The sequence below is a fragment of the Sander vitreus genome, chromosome 14 (assembly GCF_031162955.1).
Source record: "Sander vitreus isolate 19-12246 chromosome 14, sanVit1, whole genome shotgun sequence".
NCBI classification, from domain to species: domain Eukaryota; kingdom Metazoa; phylum Chordata; class Actinopteri; order Perciformes; family Percidae; genus Sander; species Sander vitreus.
Genome location: NC_135868.1, coordinates 25,717,075 through 25,740,448, shown reverse-complemented (window position 1 = coordinate 25,740,448; position 23,374 = coordinate 25,717,075). Strand labels below are relative to the sequence as shown.

The following is a 23,374-nucleotide window of genomic DNA, read 5'->3' as shown; positions in this document are numbered from 1 at the left end:
TCAAGGAGAGACTGTCTGAAAATGTGCATCGTCATCCCAGCATTTAAACGATAACCTTTGTACAACAGCCGGCTTTTCACTCCGCCTTCCAGCGTGGCCGTTCTGAGCAGCGATAAACAGTTTCGATTTCCAATTTGGTCAGAGAATGTGCCGTATCATGAACCAGTTCTTTTGTAGCATAACCCAGCCCTGAGAGTCAATTAGACACAACAGGGAGTAAGATAAGATGGTTGATAAGATAAAAAGAAATTCAGGGGAGAAAAACACAGCAGGAAGCAATGAGACCTTCCTCTGACATTGGGACCTACAGTATGTCTAATAATTATATAAAAAATTGGTAGCTCAAATCAAAGCAATCTGTTGGGTCATAACCGTGGTGTAATCACAACATATAACAAATGAATTTGCACATTTCAGTTTCACTCCGCGTCTGTATCAGTTCATCAGCCATGACTTCTCAAAGTAGCATAGTGACCCACCGTCGGTCCTGGTGTCTCCTCAAAGACACAGAGTTTACAACGTGCAACGGTGTATTCATCGGCGTTGTGAAAACTCGAAAGAAAAGACTTGACACAACAGTTCATCATAATATCAGAAGATGACTTCAAAGCGATAAAGAAGGTGTTGGTTTCTAATGGCTTTGCGCCGGGCCGAACAGCGGGCCCCTTAGCTGTGATATAATGACAACATACCACGGCCTGTTGTGAGCTATTGCTTAAATCAGCTTGACAAAAATGCAAGAGTGCACATCTTTTTTATTTTGTGCCACAGAAATGAAAGCATAAGGCTGGCACTATTCTCTGTTTTTCTTTATTGTCAAGAAATCCCATGAAAAGACCAAAATCAACAAAAGAAATGATCCTACTTCCCAAATCCCAGCCACGCATCTTGCGGGACTGCTAATTGGCTAAACGGCTAATTGAATGAATGAATGAATGAATTTATTGGTCGTAACCAAAGGGTAGGGTCAGAAGCTTCAGCTTATATAAGGCCCCCCCATGTCACATTTACGTACGTATTTACGTGCCTACGTACAGCCCCGGGAACCATAATACAGCCTTAACCAGTATAAGTCTGTGCATTCAGAGATGGAAATATAACTTATTCCTCTGTGCCATAGATTCCATTGTTGTTTAAAACCCATAAAAACACAGAAATAAGCCATGCTTAAAGGTGCTCTAAACGATGTTGGCTGACGGCACTTCTTGTTGACGTTTGAAGTATTGTCAAACAAAACGGAGGCTAGCTCGCCCCTCCCTCCTCCTCATCCCATCCCCTGTTTAAGGAACATTTGTTAAAAACTACAGTGCCCAGCTGTGTTTAAAAAATAAATAAAGTAACCTATATGTTTGTGACCGTTTCAGTAGAAACCGGTGAGCTTGAGGCTGAGTACCACAGACAGGCTTGTGAAATCCAAACCCTGTGCTGTGTGTTATGTGAAGAATAAGAATAAAAGTGAGTTAGATATTAGGACACACTATTGATAAGAGCAGGTGTGGATATCATGGTGGGGAGTGATATTCAATGCAGCGCCATTGCCATGGCTTGGGAGTTTTGCTGAATTGATGTTCCAGCAGCTCTTTTACCTTGTGTTTCTATTCTCTCTTTCTCTTGCTCTCTCTCTCTTATGTCTTACATCTTCTCCTCTTCTCTCCATCTTTCCTCCTGAGGCTGCTGTGTGTCGCGAATGGCACGTTGACTTCCACGTGAACACTTTTCTATTCGCTGGGCTGCCTTGTGTGCCTGCCTGCCTGCCTGCCTGCCTGCCTGCTTGCCTGCCTGACTGTCTGGCATGCTCTCTGTGACCCACGTCTACATGGCCTCAGTGGCAGTCGTATCATCCACTTTCCCTCCCTTCCTCTATCGCTGTCTCTCTCCATCCGCCTCCCTAACATTCGTCTGGATCCCACACTCACTGGCCTGGTCATGAGGGGAGAGGGACAGAGAGAGAGATGGAGACTGAAAGGGAGGGAGTGGTGGACTACCTAAAAGGCTGCTGCTGTTCATTCACTTAGCTTCGATTAATAACCGAGCACTCGGCTATAGAAACCTGTCTGTGACAGGAACCACAGTGCATTTCTGTGAGGCGATTACACAACAATTGCCTTGAGGAATGCCAATAGCTAACCGCTGCTACCATGCTATTCAATTATGTAAGAAGACCGAGAGCTTTCCCTCTGTGCCGTGCTGCTTTGTTCTGTGGAATTAGAAACCCACTGTCTTGTTTTTTTCAGATTTGTAAAAGTGTGTACAGTCACACTATGAGAGATTCCTGTCAGCACTTAGTGCTGGCAATTGGCTCCACCCAAAAGCTATATTTCCACGTTGACTTCTGGTCATTTTTGGTTTGTATATTTTATCATAATAATTTAAAACTGCTAGGTCAAATTGGCGCCTACTTGGGGCTAACAGGGCGTCACACCTTGCCATACCCAGTTGACATCATGCATATGACTCCTGTCCTCATCGCAGCCAAAGCTTTCAAATCAATTCTTCGCCTCCATGCTCTAAAAAAGCATGCCTGCATACAATGCAACAAGGCCCAAGCTTCTCTCAAGGCTAGGTTACCCTAGCAACAAGTTACGTAGCAGCCGTCTGGGCAAAGGAGCTACCTCAGAGGGGAGAGAGACCGCCTGAGAACGGGAGGTGGAGACGAACAGGGACGTGGTCGCAAAAAACAATAAGTCTCAAACGGATTAAACGTTTCTGTTGTGCTTGATAATAACCAGTATTACAACATAAATGTGCCATACTTAGGAGGGCCATTGCTATGTATTTGATAAATAGCCCTAATGTTTCTGTTACATAATCTACGGACCACAGCATCAGCTCACAAACATAGCGCCTCACACACACACAAAGTGCTTTACTGTGGTTGTGTCTGCAGAGAGACAAAGAGCCCTTGGGTGCGTGCATGGCCTCATCTCCTGTCAGCAGGGATGCTGGGATGCAGCCAGACAACCAGTATGCACAATCACAAAGGTTCACTCACAGCTTTCCAAGTACATTCTGTACCCACGCCCGCTTCATTATGAACGTCCACCTCCACGGCCGGTCAGCAGCAGTATTTCAGAGGATTGGACCGAAACCAAATTGACAAAAGTGTCCATTTTTGTTAAATCACTCCCCACTGCTGGATAGGCATCGAGACAACGCCGGGTGTGTCCAAGTCAAACTCCTAACTAGGTTTGAAAGTGAAAGATGTGTGCAGGAGTGTGAAAACTAAAACCTCCAAATCATGATTATAGTCAGTATGTATGTAAGTTATGTATGTATCTGTATAAATATTGTGGTAAAAAATGGTATTTCAGCCATTTTCTTTGTACCAGACATAACAAAGAAATCCCCCATCGGTGTGGAAGCATGGTGTGGGGTGAATGATAATGCAGTGAATGTCTCCATCTGCTGCACACCCCCAGGAACTGCTGCATTATGTAACAGGAGTATGCTAAAATGGCTATTCTGGAAGGAACAGAAAGAGTGCCATGTCTTGCCTTGTGCTCCCTTCAAGTGCTCCTTATACGCTCCTACTTTGCACTTCAGAAGATGTAGAAATAATGATTGGCGCCCACTGGTGCCTTTCATCAGAGATGGTGGCTGAAATGGGATGGAATATGCCTATGTAGTACATAGCTTAAAGGACAAATTCCGCGCAAAATGAACCTAGGGGTTAATAACACATGTGTACCGAGTCGACCGCTCTCTGGGATTTGTTTTCATGCTAATCGAATGTGACCAGTTTTAGCGCAAACCGCTAATTAGCTTATAACGCTAGTAGTCAGGGCACGGGTAAAGTGAAAAGAAATTGCTGTTTCTATACCACCAACAAGGCTCAAAATAGCAATTCAACGGTAGCATAACGAGGGTCCCTACATGTAAACGGAAGCATTGAGAACTTTGTAAGTGTACAGACAGTTTATTAAAAAGATAGTTTAGAAAGACAGTACCGTTCATGTATACAGGCAGGCGCCATCTTCGACTGGTCATGACTGTTATCCCAAGATGGCGCCCGCCTGTATACGTGAACGCTACTGTCTTTATAAACTATCTTTTTTAGCCATTTCTTTTTACTTTACCCGTGCCCCGACGACTAGCGTTATAAGCTAATTAGCAGGTTGCGCTAAAACTGGTCACATTCCATTAGCATGAAAACAAATCCCAGAGAATGGTCGACTCGGTACACATACATGTACAGTGGGGCAAAAAAGTATTTAGTCAGCCACCAATTGTGCAAGTTTCCCACTTAAAAAGATGAGAGAGGCCTGTAATTTTCATCATAGGTACACTTCAACTATGAGAGACAAAATGAGAAAAAAATCCAGAAAATCACATTGTAGGATTTTTAATGAATTTATTTGCAAATTATGGTGGAAAATAAGTATTTGGTCAATAACAAAAGTTCCTCTCAATACTTTGTTATATACTCTTTGTTGGCAATGACAGAGGTCATCACACAAGGTTTTCACACACTGTTGCTGGTATTTTGGCCCATTCCTCCATGCAGATCTCCTCTAGAGCAGTGATGTTTTGGGGCTGTCGCTGGGCAACACGGACTTTCAACTCCCTCCAAAGAGATCTGGAGACTGGCTAGCCCACTCCAGGACCTTGAAATGCTTCTTACGAAGCCACTCCTTCGTTGCCTGGGCGATGTGTTTGGGATCATTGTCATGCTGAAAGACCCAGCCATGTTTCATCTTCAATGCCCTTGCTGATGGAAGGAGGTTTTCACTCAAAATCTCACGATACATGGCCCCATTCATTCTTTCCTTTACACGGATCAGTCGTCCTGGTCCCTTTGCAGAAAAACAGCCCCAAAGCATGATGTTTCTACCCCCATGCTTCACAGTAGGTATGGTGTTCTTTGGATGCAACTCAGCATTCTTTCCCCTCCAAACATGACGAGTTGAGTTTTTACCAAAAAGTTCTATTTTGGTTTCATCTGACCATATAACATTCTCCCAATCCTCTTCTGGATCATCCAAATGCTCTCTAGCGAACTCCAGACGGGCCTGGACATGTACTGGCTTAAGCAGGGGGACACGTCTGGCACTGCAGGATTTGAGTCCCTGGCGGCGTAGTGTGTTAGCCTTTGTTACTTTGGTCCCAGCTCTCTGCAGGTCATTCACTAGGTCCCCCCCGTGTGGTTCTGGGATTTTTACTCACCGTTCTTGTGATCATTTTGACCCCAGGGGGTGAGATCTTGCGTGGAGCCCCGGATCGAGGGAGATTATTAGTGGTCTTGCATGTCTTCCATTTTCTTATAATTTTTCCCACAGTTGATTTCTTCACACCAAGCTGCTTACCTATTGCAGATTCAGTCTTCCCAGCCTGGTGCAGGTCTACAATTTTGTTTCTGGTGTCCTTTGACAGCTCTTTGGTCTTGGCCATAGTGGAGTTTGGCCTATGATGAAAATTACAGGCCTCTCTCATCTTTTTAATTGGGAGAACTTGCACAATTGGTGGCTGTCTAAATACTTTTTTGCCCCACTGTATGTTATTAACCCCTAGGTTCATTTTGTGCCGGATTTGTCCTTCAATGCATCACCTCCAGTCACCGAATAACCACCACCATTAATATAGCTACATATGCTACATCATAAAAGAAAGCTCTCCTCGTATTTACTGATTTAGTTGGGCTTTTCTTGTGTGGTCAACCTGTCATATTTGCAGCAGTAGTACGCAGCATAGTGTTGTTGCTATATGAAGTCTGCATCACCTCTGCATTATTGGCCTACTGCTTCAGATGATATGGTTGATCATTATGATAATTACAAAACATCATCATCAATATGCAGGTACCATTGTCATCTCTATTACTGTACAAATAGCGAATTAATAATTCTTACCCATTGCACTGTACTTTTTGAACATTGTCAGACTCATAATAGACCGTTTTTTTTAAGCATCAAAATCAATGCAGCAGAACCAGAAATATATCTTTTTGTTTTGATTCTACTCGTTCTACTTCCTTTTCAAAAACCTGGCAGTGCACCTACATTACCCACAATGCAACTGGGCCACCGACAGTTTAGGCAGAGAGTGTGATGTAGCCTCCAGCTGAGATACAGAGGTCTGGTAAGCTCACTTGTTTCTTCTTTCTGTCTGAATCGATGACAGTTAATTTACTGGATAGTCTGGATAAAAGTACTTCTAACTGACTTCACTGGTCTCCGTGGATGTCTACGGCGTGGCTTTGTCCATTTCTTTAACTGTCTATGTATGAAACGGAACACACTTCCTGTCTCCTAAATGGGCGTGGTGTCATTTGAAAGTGTAGTGAGCGTTGTGTGGATGGATAAAAAGTTATATTTACATAACTTATTAATATTCTCTTTTGCTAACATTAGACCTATACACAGCTAAACGACATATTTACCATTACGAAAATTAGTTTTGTCATGGCGTTCGCGAACATTAGATGACGTTAGCATATCTGTGTTGCCAGATCTTGCAACAACGTCAATAGGCTTTATCCTCTGGGGAATATTAATGTCTGTACACGTTTCCATTCCAATAGCTGTTGAGCTATTTCAGTCTGGACCAAAGTGGTGTACCGATCCAACTGACCTTGTCCTCCACAGAGAACTGCTGTGGCTAAAAAAAAAAAGCTGACATTATATCACAATCATTTAAATATTTCCTTATTACATTAAACATATCGTATGTATGCCAAAATGTAAAGATCCAACACCAGGAGTGAGGGCCTTGCATAGAAATCAAACGATTCAACACAGTTGTATATGTAAAGCTTGTGGGTTTAATATGGCAGGTTTCACCACCAGATAGAATCAACACATGGGGATTCAATCCAGCCAAGTAAAATGTATGCACCACTTAGAGATCAGGACACTACAAAATACACCTTTTTAAATCATCACTCCAAAAAAAAAAGAAAAAAAAGGGGGTGACCATACAGCTCGTGTAGACCATTAACACTTCTCATCAGTATTAGTCAAAGTACGGCTGAGGCTGGGCAGCTGCACACCAGGCTTTCCTTTGTTACATTTGTGAAACACATCCACATAAAGACACAGCCACCGGCAAAACATCTTCAAATAGAGACGATTACAGAACACCATTTCTTTATGGGTACAGTATGTGATTAAAGTCTGTCATCATACAGGCAGCATGTATGACACACATGGGTTATACTACAACACAGTATATTTACAGTAGCAGTGGAGTAGAGTGGATAGCTGACAACGTGAAGCGTCGCCGTTTCTCGCAGTCCGTCTTGCATCCCATTCACAGCTCTGCGTATGTGTTGATGAGTGTGAACAGACTTTTCTCCGTGCGGAGAGGCAGAAGGCGAGTGCGCTGCCATTTCCGGCACTCGGAACACATTGTGGCGGTAGTGTTGCTCAACGCTCGCTCCCGTGCCCAGTCAGCAGCCATATGCTGCTGTCGCTATATGAAGCATGTGCGAGGAGCCCGAGATGCCCTGCCGAAGTGTTTACGCAAAACTGAACGTTATTTCCTGACAAAGTCTAGGATCCGCAGATGCAGGTCTGCAGAATGTTACAAAAGTTGTTTTCATTTTTCATTTACAGTTCAAGCCGTAAAGATGTGTTATGATACCTCCTATTAAAACCGAGGAAATATCAGTAGCCCAAAAATAGTCGATAACGGTACTTCACAGAGAAAGAACACAACACACGGTTTGGGTTGTGAACTGCCACTAGGCACATTTTCAGAGGTTCTGGAAAGTGAAGAGCCTTTTAAAAGCAGCCTTGAGCAAAAACCAAAAGGGAAACCTCTGACTTTGCTGGCAGTGGGACACTAAAGGAATGTCTCAAGATATGGACGGTTCTTCTACGTTTTCACCTAACGTGTCCAAATGGACACCTAAAAAAAAGGATCGTTTAGGATCAAAACAGTCTGCAACAGGGGATAAAAACTGTACATTTACAATAAAGATATAGAGTACAACAGCCTCAGATTTGAAAACATACAGTAGATTATACACAGTTAGTGTAAAAGCAGAAGACAACACAAAGATTTCCCAGTTTCCTTATGTCACGTGCCACTTTGCGTCCAGCTGGATGTAAAAGCTTCGAGCCACTACAGGCTTTTAGTCCCTTAAAATCCCTCCTACTGTTGTCAATGTAAAGTAACACACATCACTATAAAAGAGAAGCAAATGGTACATATTACAGTTTGACTTATGAGTTCCTGTTTATCTTTAGTTTTAAATAAATCATATAAAAATAGTAGTGTACAGTATACAATCTGTCATGGTCCTTCTGATTCTCAGTGTAGTGTCCGCGGTGAGTGTATAACTCACCTATACACATATACACACACACACACACACTCACTGGTTCATAACTAATAGACGTCTAACTCTTTTCAGATAGTGCTGAGTGCCTGGCTCCAGTCCTTGGGGAGTCGCTCGGTCCCTCTCCCTCCGTGGCTCAGTTGCTTCACAAACAGACTGGCTCTCCACAGATAATCGCTCTTTCTCCCACTGGTCGCGCTCTAACTCGCTCCTCGTCCCGTCTCTCAGGGTATCTTGGCAGGTCTCCGGGGAGGTAAATAAACAAGTCCCTACGATCCCTCTTTCCCCTCGGAGCTCTCCGGCGGCGCTGGAGGCCCCTCTGCCGTGGGTGACTGGGCCCCTCCCGGGCCATCTGCACACAAACCCAAAAAGACACAATAAGAAATATGTTGCAGTCATAAAAAAAGGACTAGAATGTCAAAAAGCCACTGTTGATCAATACCAATGACTTTATGATTAGTAGGTGCTTACATTGTCATTTTATGGCTCCAGTTTCAAAATCACCCGAAGTAGCACCAGTCGCTTCAAAACATGTTTCTCATAAATCTGGGACTAATTTAAGACATGGTGTCCAGAACTCCAGGATCATGGGGAAACGTGCATGCTTACTTTACATAGTAACTAGCTACTTGCATACACACGTACGTTCAAATGTTTGTGAGAGTGCACAGATATAGGCTTGTAAGGGTAGAAAGAGTTTGCAAAGCCATTCATTGTGTCATTATATGTGATTTAGCAATTTCCTTGCTACCCCGTGCAGTCAAAAATACTCAGCCCAAAATTTGGCACGCCTGGTAGCCACACTAATGCCAGAGTCACAATGACTGATTTAGGATGATTGGAAATGGCCAGTCTTGGCCAATTCCCAAGTGGCAATCGTCGCCCAAAGGTGGCCTGAATGCTTTTTACTGGAGCTGATTATCAACGCTAAGTCTTCAGCCACAAATCTCTGCCATATCTAGCAGCCATATATGGACCAGAGCCAGATGCGGGGGACCAAATGTCGCATCAGTGCGATCAACTACATAGGTAGCTAGCAGTGTCATTATGTTCGTTGAATAGAAATATTTTGCCATGGATAGATCATTAGCTACTATGTCCGCGAACTTCACATGTAGGCTATTTTTAACGTAGCGCCATGTGTGCACAGCTGATGTGATCCAAACATCTCTGATAACTCCAGAGCGTTCAATTAGTCCGATGAATCACTTCATATGAATGTGTTGGAGAGCTTCTGTGTGTTACTGTGTTTTGTGATCCATTTCTCTAATTAAAAAAGGTTTTTGATTCATTTCTGGAATGTTGAAATGGTGGAGTGCTATCGCGCGGATTTGAGCATTTTCTAAATGTCTAATTGACCAATCAGATTGCCTGGTCGGATGTACTTGTTTTATAAGTTACCTTTGAGGGACAACTCAGCCAGCTTAAGAGGCAGGTCGCCAGGGTTTACGCCTGCCGGCGAGCCCAGGATGTCAGGCAGGGCATTTCTCCTCCCCGAGCGCCCCGAGGAGGCAAAGTCCAACACTGGCTCCACTTCTGTCATCTCAGGACCCCTCTATGAGAGAAAGAGAGAGTACAATGTTACATTTTTGCCTGGCCTTAAACAGTAATATGCCACAATAAATTCAGTAGGTGCGATGGAAACCTCATTTATTTACTATATTTCAATGGAAATTTATTGAATTATTAGCTGTCCAGCTACAGTACTGCTTTTTTGCTTGGTTTGTTAGTTGGCTAGCCGGACAGCTAGATAGCTTATCAGAAACAATGTAACAGCAACGTTCTTGTTCTTTTGCTCTTTTAGCAAGCATGGGAAAGTAAAGTAACTAACTAAATGTGTAGTAAAGTAACATCAAGTTAATTCAATATACTTTCACTACTTTTTTCACTGTAAATTCTCATAGTTATCCGGGATATTAGCTGTCCAGTTGCAGTATTACTGCTTTGATTGCCTTGTTTATTAGTTAGCTAACTCTTGCTAACTTACGTAGATTGCTGGACATGGTTAATATAGGGTGACCAGACGTCCCCGGTTTTCACTGTGACTGACAGACTCGAAATTGGAATGAAATAGTCGTGCACCCTACACGCACAGGCTCAAGACAGCCAGAACAAGCCTCAGAGCTCAGAGATGTTCTACAATGCCCATATGTTACGATGCTAAAATGACTGTTTATTTACATGGAGTCTGGTGGGTTTAGCGAACGCAATTTCGCAGACTTTTTATTTTCAAAAAAGGATCTTACTCTTTAACAGAAAGGTCGACCTCCTTAGAAATCCTTTCCATAATGTTGTCAGACACTTAGAATGTAAATCTAAAACTGTCAGCGGCAAAACGAGCACTTTTATGAACGTAAATACAAGCTGGACAATTGTAGCTTGTTTCGCCGTTGCCGACTGCAGCGATCTCGTTTAATACTGGACCAATGTCAAAGGAAAATATTTCCTCAATAGTTTTAACTGTATCCGATACTCAATGAGCTGTTGCAGAAACAAGCCCAGCGTGAAGCAATAAAGCAAAAGCTGTCAGATAAATGTAGTGCAGTAAACATTACAACATTTCCCTCTGAGGTGTAGTGGAGTACAAGTATGAAGTAGCAGCAGGGGCGATTCTAGGATCAGACCTTTAGGGGGGCTCAGCCCCTAATGGGAATGTGACACGGATATAGTGGATGCAAAAGTGTTAACCTGCGCCATGAAATTACCAACTTCTTCACAACCGCACACCTACTCTCCCTCTGACTCAGCCAAAGGGTCAAAATTATAATGTATTCTCATGTCAACTATTTATGTCAGCACAGACATTTTTGTTAATTGCTTAGCCAGTGTATCCCACCATAATGGTTATTATATTGCCAGATTCCAGACAATCCCACTTACTTATATATATCCCACTTACAAATATGAATATATATTTCTACTGGTATGCTTCCTAGTGACATTAATGCAAAAATATGAAGAAAAAAACTATTCCACCTGTGTGTGCATGGTTAAAATTCTTAAGTGCAAAATAGTTCAGGCTACAGCACAAATAGTTTCCATCCATAGATGAGAATAATCAAGTCTAACCTCTGAAATTCTTTTCAAAGTGCATCAGATTGATGCATTTAAACATTAAAATAGACACAATTTTCTTACAGGGGAGCATGCCCATGGACACCCCCCCCCCAGGGGGGCTTGTGCCCCAGTGCAGCTCTAGGTCTAGTGACGCCCCTGGGGCAGTGTCCCCGTTTTAAGTTTTACAAAGATAAAAACATTACCTTTTTTGGAGGTATTTACGCTTCTGAGCTGAAAATGTCCCCGGATTTTGTCTCAGAAATCTGGTCACCTTAGATTAATAGCAGAAGAAATTGGAGTAATATTGAATATTAAGGAGGTGCATTTGAAGTATCACACATTGGCACAAATGACATGAGGTTCAGAGTCTTTAGCTCCTGGCCATCTACACAGTTTTAGTGCTTTTGCCCTGTTAGCATGCATGTGAAAACCCCGTGTGTAGTAAAGTAACTAACATGTGATGGTAACATCAAGTTAATTTAATAGTATTCACAGTTTACACTGTGAATACTCATAGTCATCATGATATTAGCTAAATCAACAGTAGCTGACTAATTACAATATTACTGGATTGTTTGCCAAAAAAAAAAAGAGTAATTACTGTAGCTAGAGCTAGCTTACTAGTCTATTGGATAGTTGGATAGCTAATAGCAAATAGAGCAGAATTGTTGCAATGATTCACAATTAAGATGTGCATTTTAGCCTGATTTATAACAGATTGACCTATTACATGAGGTTCAGGGTCTTATTTCTATAACCATCAAGTTAGTCTGTGTGCTTTTGTCTTGTTAGCGTGCATACCACTGTATGCCACTGTAGAGCACAGTAACTATGTCCTAGTGCATTTTAAATGATGCAGTCGGCCTATTACTTTTCCCCAAGCCTGTATTTACCCTGGTCATTTGAATGGCATGTTAATGACGTTACATTTTTAGTAATACAGAGCAAAGCAGTGGCCATGTATTTTGACATATCTCAGAAAAAACAAAATGTAGGGTACCTAATTTGTTCAGTGATTTGAGCGTCAAGAGAAAAGATTTATCATTGAAGCGGAGGATGTGTCTGTCTGGTCTCATGGCAACCAGCAGCTGGGGAGTCAGCTCTAGGCTACACTGGTGACAAGCAGAATTACATCCCTTGTCACACACACACACACACACACACACACACACACACACAAGCACAGCACACACACACACACAAGCACAGCACACACACAAATACAGCGAGCTGCTGTTGCTATGGCAACAATACAGAAAAAGCACCACTGGCAGGTAAACATAAGACTCAAATCCATTCTCTCACTATTTTTGTTGTAGAGCAAAATCCCATTTCCCATCCCTCTCTTCAAACAAAGGAATGACATGTGAATTAATGCATACTTGCAGCTATAAACTCTGTCTCTCACACACGCACGCGCATGCACACACAAATACACACGCAATCTAGATCTCCAGGAAAAAAAGGCTACAGGTTGGCCATCTGTTAGCCTCAAGTGCTATTGTAGCATAGCCATCGAGCTCATATAAGCCACAGCAGTGAATTGTGGCCTATTTTGTCAAATATTTCCACGAGTATAAACAGATTTCCTCCAACACTTACATCACATAATCACATGTTGATAACAAAGCCTGTGACTCTGCACATAGAGGGCGGAATGGGCAAGGCAATGTAAACAAACTGAAATTGTAGCCTTTGGTTGACACATGTAGCATTTTTGAACCTCAACGTATAATCATCAAATTAACTGAGCTACCTATGATTACCACACATGAATGACAGCCTTTATGATTACCGTAAATGAAACGTTGACAGGCTTTATTTAACAGCAGAAATGTTAGTGTTTTAACATCTATAACCACAGCAGAAAGCTTATGTCCACCTTTCCCCCACAGCATCCTTAGCTTTACTGTACAGGGCAAACATACAGTAAGATTCTAATAATAAGTGCAGTAGTGATTTATTGATGTCAGATGCTTTTGCAAATTTAATGCCGTGCTCTGTCGAACAGCCTCACAATAGTCCAATCAGGACCACAGCCAGGATTTAAATACTGAGGTCACGAGTCCTCCCAACGCACCCTGAAAGTCCCATGGCCTCCAATGATTAAAAGCTTATCAAAAGGCTCTTGCACGTGACAAATGTGGCACTTTTTTAGTGAATAACAGGTCTATTTCAATCTATATCTATTGTTTTTCATTTAAATGTCTGGAAGAGCTCAGTAATACAATTGTGAAATCATATTTTTGTTGCTTTTTGTGCATTGATATAAATGATTGTTTAGATGGATAAATGGACATGATATTCTGATCGAACTTCTACCTCCCACCCCCCACAATCTTTTGATCAGAAACCATATATATATATATATATATAAATATTCAGTTACAGGGGAGAACTGCTGAAGCCTTTAATATTATAATAATATATTATTTAGTTGGCATCAAATTTGTTAAATTTCAAATACTGAGTGAAAAAAATACTTGAATCAGCTTATAAAATATGCACCATATGGATGTCACATATTCAAAAAGATCAAGTTTGAACAAATAGGAATTTGCAAGTAATTTGTTCAAATGAATTATAGTAATATAATAATAGTAATCCTAAACGACGTTGTAGAATTTACATTGTTCCGTTCAATAGCAGTACCTCTGCTGCCTCACTTCACTCACAAACTTTATTTCTTCATCATTACCTTAAAGCAACACTAGAGAACTCTTCCTCTTCGGGCCCCCCCCCCCTACAGGTTGAAAGCGGAATTGTCCCATTATGATCCGCTACCTGATCTGGCAAACTTGCGTAGTGCGGTTATAGCTGGTAGAGGGCCGCAAAGCGAATGCAGAAGTGCCGTTCACCCTGTTACGAGTTGATGAGCCACTGAAACGATTTTGGAAACATTATTTTAAGGTACAAAAAGTTCTCCAGTGTTGCTTTAATTTACATTTTTTCCAGCTGGTGTTGAATTCAGAATGCTTCTCAACATTACGTCTCAAGTTTACTCCCTTTTAGTTAGCAGTTAGCAAAGAGAACAACATTAGCCTAGCAATAGTGGGGGTACAAAGCACAGTCTGTATTTTGAATTCAAGCAGGTGATTATTTCATTTTTTTTCCACTTTTGAATGGTGGTTTTGAATTTAGATTTAAAAAAAATGACAGCCCTAATCCCCCATGAGTAAATGTTTTATCACCATGTTACTTAACTCCCCAAATGAACATAGAAATACCAGGAACATGGTACCACTCTTAGGGCTGGGACGGTTACCGCATTACCACATTACCGCAATACCGCGATCACGTGACGCCTAGCGCAGGTCTGAGCTCGACACCGTCATCACCACAAAAAAAAAACATTGGCCTGTGTGTTGTGTGCATGTTGTGTCTAATGACATGGATTCATTGATTAAAATGGCATGGATTGTGTCTGATGACATTGTGTCTTACATGGATTCAAGATTTTTTTTTAAACAAAACTTATCATCAAAAGATGGAGCAAATCCGACCTTTTGCGAGTTGGGGATCGCAATGTTCCATGACACATAATAACATTCCATTCGTGTTGACTATTAGGCCTATATGCGAGAGTAGCCTACCTGTGTAAAGTCTTGTATGGGAGAAATGTCTTTGCCTTTCCTACCGTGTATTATGGTAGGAAAGGCAAAGACATTTCTCCGTTCTCAGCTGAGGTAGACACATTAACGTTACAGCTGCAGTGTTTACCATTGCACATTAGCCTAGCAGCTAGCAGAGTTTCCTTCTGTTTATAGCTTTATCCCGATAAAACGGCACGGTTGAATGTCAGCCTGCATGCACGTTTCGTAGCCTGAAACAGAGCGGCTTATATTGGGAGAGAGAGCATCATAGCAAACTGCCGAGTCGCCCTCTCTGCTCTCTGTCTGCTCAGCTGCTAGACGGGCTGCACTCGGGCACCAACATATGTTGTAAGGTTTAAGCCGATGTTTTTCGGGGGTGACTCCATTCAGTTTACCGGCAGTATTGATAAGAGATAAAGCCACCGTGTCTTGAGAAGTTCTAGCTTGTTGTTTTATTGTTCACTTGTAACTGACTTTACATCATCTTTGCTATCTCTTTTTCCTCTCTCTTTTCCTCACAGCGGCACTCATACGCTACTCTCCGTTACCGCTCGCTGTCCTTGCGCGACCACACGGACACTGACGTCACTCACTTAAGGCACCCTGCCATTCTCGCTCTAACTTACGCTACTCTCGTAAGGGGGTTGCGGTATACGGCTCTACCGCGGGAATTTCTTGCTTTTCAACCGCAGTAAGAAAAAATCCATACCGTCCCAGCCCTAACCACTCTTATTCCAGGTCTCTGTAGCTGCAGTACTAAACTTGGCCTTTCAGTTTGGATCTTACTGTAGGCGTCCCAGGAAGCCAGAACATTGTTCCAGTTTCTCTTCTCTGGGCCCCACGTGTCAAAGCTGCTCTTTGTCCTGGATCAGAGGCCACAGTTAAACTCAAAGTCCGCCAATAGGAGTCTAATCAGGGCCAAGCAGCAGGAAGGGCACCTGGCACAGCTCGTCTCTCCTTCCTGCTTCAGTCTGATCTAAACAACTGATTATCACTGAAATGATAGGATGTATGTGATGATCTGAATAATTAAACCTAGACTTTGGCTGAAATATTGACTTGCTTGTAATGTCATGTCCATGTTGACCTTCTATTTAATACACGATACTGGCCACAATCGCCAACGTCGATGTGGGAGGATTTTCCTCTGCAGCCTCAGGGGGTTTTTAATCTGTGAAACCTGGAGTGGAAGATGCCTCAGTCCACCTTAAGAAGCTGTTTCTCCCATCTAAAAAACAAACAAAACGTTAGCTTTGTTTTTAGCATCCAATGATGATTTAAATGTAGCTTAAATAAGTCATTGCACATTGGCTTTCAGTAGCTTAACTATCAATGTCAATAACAACCTCCACCATTAGTCCAGTCCTAATTAGAACATCTGTTACATTAAACCGTCGGATTACGTGTTGAACGGGCAGTCCCCCATCCTCTGAACAGGTTTATTTATAATCCGACAACTGTTTAGATAGGATTATCTTGTCAAGTAAATTGACCTAGATAATATGATGTCTGCGCGGAGTCAGTCAGACACAGGAACACGCCGCAGGTACGTTAGCAACAAGGTAGAGTTATAAAAGCCCTTTGAGTGAAGAAATGTCAGAGGTCAAGTGTTGTTTACAGAGTGGGTGTAAAGATGTTGAGAGGAAGAAAAAAAAAGAAAAAAGAAAAGGACAAAAGGGCTATCTTTTTTTAAACGGCGAACATGTGACAGCTCTTTCATTAGATAAGAGCTCATTAATGATGCAAATTGCTACCTGGGCTATTTCTAAACACAGTGACATCTATAATTTAGCAACAAATGAAACAGTATGTACTTGCAATTATCTATATTGCAGGGACACTGCGTGCAAATAGTCATGCAGCTTTCATATCTTTTCAGTTGGACGTGCAAATGGGCATCTTCTTCTATGTGTTTGATAGAGCAGGTCTGGTGTATCTCTGAACTTGAAGAGCCCATCACATTTAACGTTGAAGGGTCATTTTGAGCACAGTCTCCGAGTGCTTTCAGTGCCTCTATTCAGAAGAAGCCTTGCTAGCTGTTTTTTTCAGAGAGCGTCTGCTTTTTTAAATGGAAATACAAGTCCAAGGACCATGAGAAAGAAGGCTGGTCTCAGCCGACATTTTCTCAGACAGTGAATGGAGGCTTTCAGCACCACGGACAGAGCAAAAAACAGCAAGAGATGCTGAGGGCTCAATATCTTGGACTTTGTGCATCTGTGCAACCAATGCCCACATATGTCATCGCCTCTTCCGTTGTGTGTAGAAAATGTGAAAAACCAATCTCTATTCAAGTACCTGGCAAGTAAATAATCCCTTGGTATCGACAGAATGGAATGACTGGAGACCTTTCAGGAACAGTCAGGATCCACACTTCAATTCAGTATACAACGCAACGTTTAAATTTTTACTTTTAACGTTTTAACTTTTTCATTACAGCAGAAACAATGCGCTTCAATTCACCAGTAGTTCTCGCTGCTTTCTAAAAGACCAAAGTAAATGCAATTTGTAAAATGTCAAAAGGACATAGAATAACGTGGCCAGGGTATTGTTTGAATTGTTGCAATACTGACGCTAATGCAATCCCTGGGTTTGATTGGGCCGAACCGAAAAAGCTTCATTTGTAACGTTGACATCATTCTAAATCCATCCATCCATCTTCGTCCGCTTATCCGGGGGCGGGTCGCGGGGGCAGCAGCTCCAGCAGGGGGACCCCAAACTTTCCTTTCCCGAGCCGAACGTCTATTCATTCTGTTTAAACCTGGTATTTCTGCACAGTTGCAGATAAAGATTGGGCTATACTAATATTATTAAAATATATATATATATATATATATATATACACTATTTGTAGAATTAGATTCAAGTGGTGTTCTTCATTCATTCATTTGTTCTTGGCTCGTTTGGTCCAAACATTTCAAAATAATTCCAGAGCATTCTTTCTGTCGTAGCATAATGTCGCTACGTACAGTATAAAAAATATGCTATGCCCTCATTGGACCAGCCTGCTGCCTACATGTATTTATGTTACACAGACATTTAAGCTTTATTTGAAAACCTCATTAGAAGCTTTGAATGTAAAGAAATCAGTATATTCAGTAAAACCTTAGGGTTACCTTTTTTGCATAGAATACTAAGCTATTAAAATAGCCTAGTGATTGTTGGTGTGATTTTATAAATCACATTTTAATGTTAAACATACATGTGGCACAGTGAATGTTTAGGATTAATGTATCTGTGGATAGCTATCTCAGTGACTACCTTACCTATAGGCCAGTAAGTAGTGGGGATTTATATTTGCTAATAATATGTTGGATTCATGTTGAGACTTTTTAATTGTTTTTAAAAACTTTCAAAAATTAAAAATAATTTGGAGGCCCCCCTGCATTGTTTTCAGAAATGCGTTTCGGTGAACTATTTTCGTAAACTATGAGATCGGATTTCGAACAATCCGCCATTACTATCGGCTGGAGAAGCCAGACCCACGTGACGCATTGTCATTTCCGGTTTTCATTCTTTCTTTCAAGGAGCCAGTTGAGGTGGTTCAGGCATCTGGTAAGGATGCCCCCTGGGCGCCTCCCTAGGGAGGTGTTCCAGGCACGTCCAGCTGGGAGGAGGCCTCGGGGGAGACCCAGGACTAGGTGGAGGGATTATATCTCCAACCTGGCCTGGGAATGCCTCGGGATCCCCCAGTCGGAGCTGGTTAATGTGGCCCGGGAAAGGGAAGTTTGGGGTCCCCTGCTGGAGCTGCTACCCCCGCGACCCGACCCCAGATAAGCGGATGAAGATGGATGGATGGATGGATTCTTTCTATTACTTCTTGCGCACACGCAGAACGTACGCTCAAGACGGCGTCTCTTCGGTGTGTTCCGAGGCACTTTTTGGACCTCGGGGAGCCGACTGATCAGTCCGATTGCCTTTTCTGCCGACGGTCGGCCGTCGGGTTGGTGTGTCGGGGGCTTAAGGGTGAAGATGTTGAAGATCCCTGTTCTAAAATATAAGAAACAGTAAAGCAAACCAGAAAACCCAAGACGTTATTAATTTAGTTGCTCCGTTATTTCTGAGACCAGAAGTGTCGGCCAGTTTACTCGAATATTCTGTACAATAGATCCCGACTGTTTCAACCGTGTGACATTTGTTTACAATGTTTGGTGCGCTTGACAAAGTGCAGTGTGAACGCACACCGAAACAAATGAAAAATGCAACAATGTTGCAACTTCACCCCAAACTGCACCAAGTTTACCTATTATAAACATAAATAATATTGATTAGAGCAGCTTCAACATTTGGATGTTAGGTGCAGCAGTTGGTTTTGAAAAATTGTAAAGCTGATTTCAACAAAATAGTACATATCAAAAAAAACTAAAGACTTGTTAGCTCACTGGTTTCAGGCTTGAAAATATATAAATCAGCAATCCAGTACAATGTCAAGACTATAATTTACTAAATGGGTCATTTTTAACACGTGCACGTTGCATAAAAGAAGCTTTTAAGGATCCACCTTCTGCGCACAAAAATGCATGAACAAAGGTGTTTGAAAATGTCATGTCCATTACAGTCCGTGGTTCTGTCAGAATAAATGTGTTCTGCAGTCTCATCTCCTCGACTGATTGCAGACACTTGGAAACGGTGTTGTTTAGCAATAAACCAGGACACAGAGCTGAGAACACCACTCTCTAAATGTGTGTAAGGTGTGCATATAGGCCCATAATCATATATCATAATGACGCGAGCTACGGGAAAACGGTTTGTGAAATAGTCTGTGAAAACTACCTTCCCCGCATATTTTAGTATTATTATTGATTACACTTTTAAATTGTGTTTCTTAAGGCCACCGGGGACATTTTCTTCGTGCGATTAATTTGCACGTCAATATATATTTTTTTTAAAATGTTTTTATCACGAGTACTTTCACACAGAACGCGAATATTACGCTGCAATAAAGCGGTGTAATTTTTTTTCCGAAACGACGGCGATTTTTCTGAGCTTTCGCGACACAAATAAACACATCAACCAATCACATTGTAGGGGTGTGCAAAAAAATCGATTCACATTCGTATCGCGATTCAAGCTCTACCGATTCAAAATCGATTCATAGAATTCCAAAAATCGATTCATACATACATACATATAATATATATATATATATATACTTGATAGGAATCATGCTATATGCAGGCTTTGCAAAGCGAAAGTTAAGTATTTTGGAAATACCACAAACTTGAGAACTCCCATGATACGCCATCACCCAGAGATTAACATTAAAGACATGGACCAACAACAACCTAAAGGACCTAACATGCCAGTCAACCAACGCACTCTTTCAATGCTCTAAACTCCCACGAACTCTGAACAACTCTTTTTATTTAACAGTTTTATTTTATACTTGAATGAAATGTATTTGAAAGCTGGCCAAAGCTTGGCACTTTGCAGTTTTTAGTTTTCTAATATTTTACAAGACGTTTCCTAGAATGATATATTATTTTGAGAACCATGTTCATGTTGCACACTTATTTATTATTTATTATTAGGGCTGTCAGCATTAACGCGTTAATCGCGATGCGATTAAGGGTTGAGCATAATGCGTAAATTTTTTTTCGTATTAATCGCATGCCGCCATTTATTAATTTATTTTCACTTCACTCGGCTTTGCGTCGTGCCTAACAGGATACTATTTTGCCGTACTTCCTCGTAACACATCCTGCTGCTGCACGAATAGCAACGCGGATTTCGGTGCCTCATTCTGGCGCCACTGATATGTCTGCACTTCTCTCTGATGCTCTGAAACAGACGATACAGGAAACAGAAACACCGCTGCACGTGACGCTAGTTAACACTATACTCGACAGCAGCTAACGTTAGCCTACCGCTAGCTAGTAGCTGGATTAAACACGGTTAAGATGCTGACAGCTAACACTAAACGGTGTAAAGTTTGACTGTGTTTTACTGTAGAGGATTCCGACACCGGGATGTAACAATCTGCAGCTGCTGTTGTCGGAAAAACACAGACGGTGCGTTCAATGAAACTGGTAATTTACAGCCTTGTGGTGCATTCAAAGTTGTTGTTAAATTCAAATGTGTGACTAGATTAAATATATAATAAACAAATACAAATCTTAAAATCAAGTTCATACAGTCATTTTCTTTGCATTCATTTGATTCCCAATCAAGATCCACTGGTAAGAATGGCTTTCCATTGTTAATATGTACTTAAAAACAATTCTGAAATGCAAAATAATAGAATTTTAATCATGTGATAAAACATGCGGTTAACTATAGAAATTCAACGATTAATCGCGATTAAAAAAATTAATCATTTGACAGCCCTAATATTAGGGCTGTCAAATGATGAAAAAAATTTGTCCACGCTGACAGCCCTAATATATATATATATATATATATATATATATATATATATATATATATATATATATATATATATATATATATATAAAAGAATCGATTTTTGGAATTCGATTTTTTTAGATTTTTTTTGCACACCCCTACAATGTGATTGGTTGATGTGTTTATTTGTGTCGCGAAAGCTAAAAAAAAAAAATGACGCCGCTTTATTGCAGCGTAATATTCGCGTTCTGTGTGAAAGTACTCGTGATAAAAACAGTTTAAAAAAATATATTGATGTCATTATGATATATGATTATGGGCCTATATGCACACCTTACACACAGAGGTGTAAAACCTTCACAGGATTTATGGTTTATGTTTCACTCATGTCACGATCTAATACATTTCCCAGCAGAAATAAGGAGTGCCTGAGATTGTGCACATCACTTCCATTTTCAAGTAATTGCAGTATTCGGCTTTATAAAAATGTAATGTTTGAGACATGAGAATCAGACATAGGAGTTTTCCTGACCCATTTAGAGAGTGGTGTACAGGAAACACTGTAGACAGTATTATTTTCCATAATCGACATGTAAAATACTAGCACAAAATATAAGCTATTGGCAGCTTAAGTACAGAAAGTTAAGCACGGACACTGGCCTTTAAAAAGCCATATCGGTCAAAGTTTTTTCTCTCCAAACAAGAGCCAATGATAGATATCAGCAGCCTGACCATGCCTGCTGCCGGAGGCTGACCTCTATTTTGCTTCTTATCCATCTCAAACTCGCAGTGTGGCAGCCCCAGTCACTGCACACACACTACAGCTTCACTACAGTCTGTACATGACAAAGCAGTGCATATAACCCAGGAGCTGGCAATGATTATATTAAATATGATTGCATTTTCATTGAGAGTTTAATCACAAATTGTCACTGTAGATGTTTTTCAGTGACAAAGCAATAGAGCTCATTTCACTTTCCATTACAGTATGCAGTCTTGTTCTAATGCTCCATCTAATCATAAGGAAGTAGGAATAGTAATAGATTGCTTGCAATAATCCAGATGCAGTCTCCCTCAGCACAGTAAATCCAATCCGTTAGTCTTTGTGTTGTGATTGTGTCCCCCCGCCTCTCCCTATAGTCATGGCATTAGTCAGTTAGTAAGACTGTGGGGTTTAGGTCAGAAAACGGTATGCCTGCTCGACAAGGAAGTGCAGACGAAATTATGTTTACACAGCTGGCGCAGACATGAGACGTTCTAGATGAATAAATAATGCCTGGGATTAGGTCCCTGGCTATTTTTAGTCCCTCATACCCGGTGATTATTCCCCGTCCTTCTCCCCACTTTTTTCACTGTTATCCTACAGCTTAGCATGCTCTAGCTGCCATGGAAACTGCACTATTGCTATACAGTGGAGGAGGGGAGCCAAGGAAGAAGCAGACTGTCTTTATACTGCATTTTTCTTCCCCTCTGCTCATGGAGATGTCTTTTGTTATGATAAGATCAAAGTTCATGTTGACATTAAGTTTGGGGAAACTGTGACTGTTGCTGCCGGTGTATGCAATGAAAATAATAATACAGCAACACAATAACTAAATGTATGAATCACAGAGAGAGAGAGAGAGAGAGAGAGAGAGAGAGAGAGAGAGAGAGAGACTGACTGATCTAATGAGACAGCGTGATCACAGCCTCCCTTCAGAGCTAGGAAACATCCAGGGCAGATCCTCTCGTCTTTTCCGCTGATCCACGCAGCCCTTTTTCTCACTACGGCTGTCTGCTTTCGTGTTTCAGAAGCCAGGGCTCACAGAGAAAAACGCATCAGCGCAGGCTTTTACTTTGTAGATAATTTGCTTTAGTAAGTAAGTACTACAGGTCTGTGCATGTACAGTATAATCCAGATGATTATCTTGGTGGGCGAAATGTCTCGTAATGAAAAATGTTCAATATCACCAATTTCTTCTAAATCTAATGGATGGATGTTTGTTTTTTTTATCAATATTACCAGTGGTATTACTTTTAGTGTCCTGTGGTAGTATAAAGTATATTTCAGAGAACCTTCTGTACAAATATGAATTACATTCTAGGGGAATCATTCAATTGACCA

General features: G+C 41.4%; 1 protein-coding gene across 2 annotated transcripts in view; it reads right to left on the bottom strand.

The window, feature by feature from the left end:
- Positions 1-6,734: 6,734 nt before the first annotated feature.
- pkib (protein kinase (cAMP-dependent, catalytic) inhibitor beta) overlaps positions 6,735-23,374 on the bottom strand; it is a 29,970-nt gene continuing 13,330 nt past the window's right edge. The window contains exons 2-4 of one of the 2 annotated variants that reach the window (XM_078268112.1): positions 11,539-11,606; positions 9,680-9,833; positions 6,735-8,630 (exon numbers count right to left, since the gene is read on the bottom strand). In XM_078268112.1, the coding sequence (XP_078124238.1) occupies positions 8,548-8,630; positions 9,680-9,821 (225 nt within the window). In that variant the 5' untranslated portion in view covers positions 9,822-9,833; positions 11,539-11,606 and the 3' untranslated portion in view covers positions 6,735-8,547. The remainder of the gene's footprint in view (positions 8,631-9,679; positions 9,834-11,538; positions 11,607-23,374) is intronic. The other variant, XM_078268111.1, reaches the window with a different exon arrangement.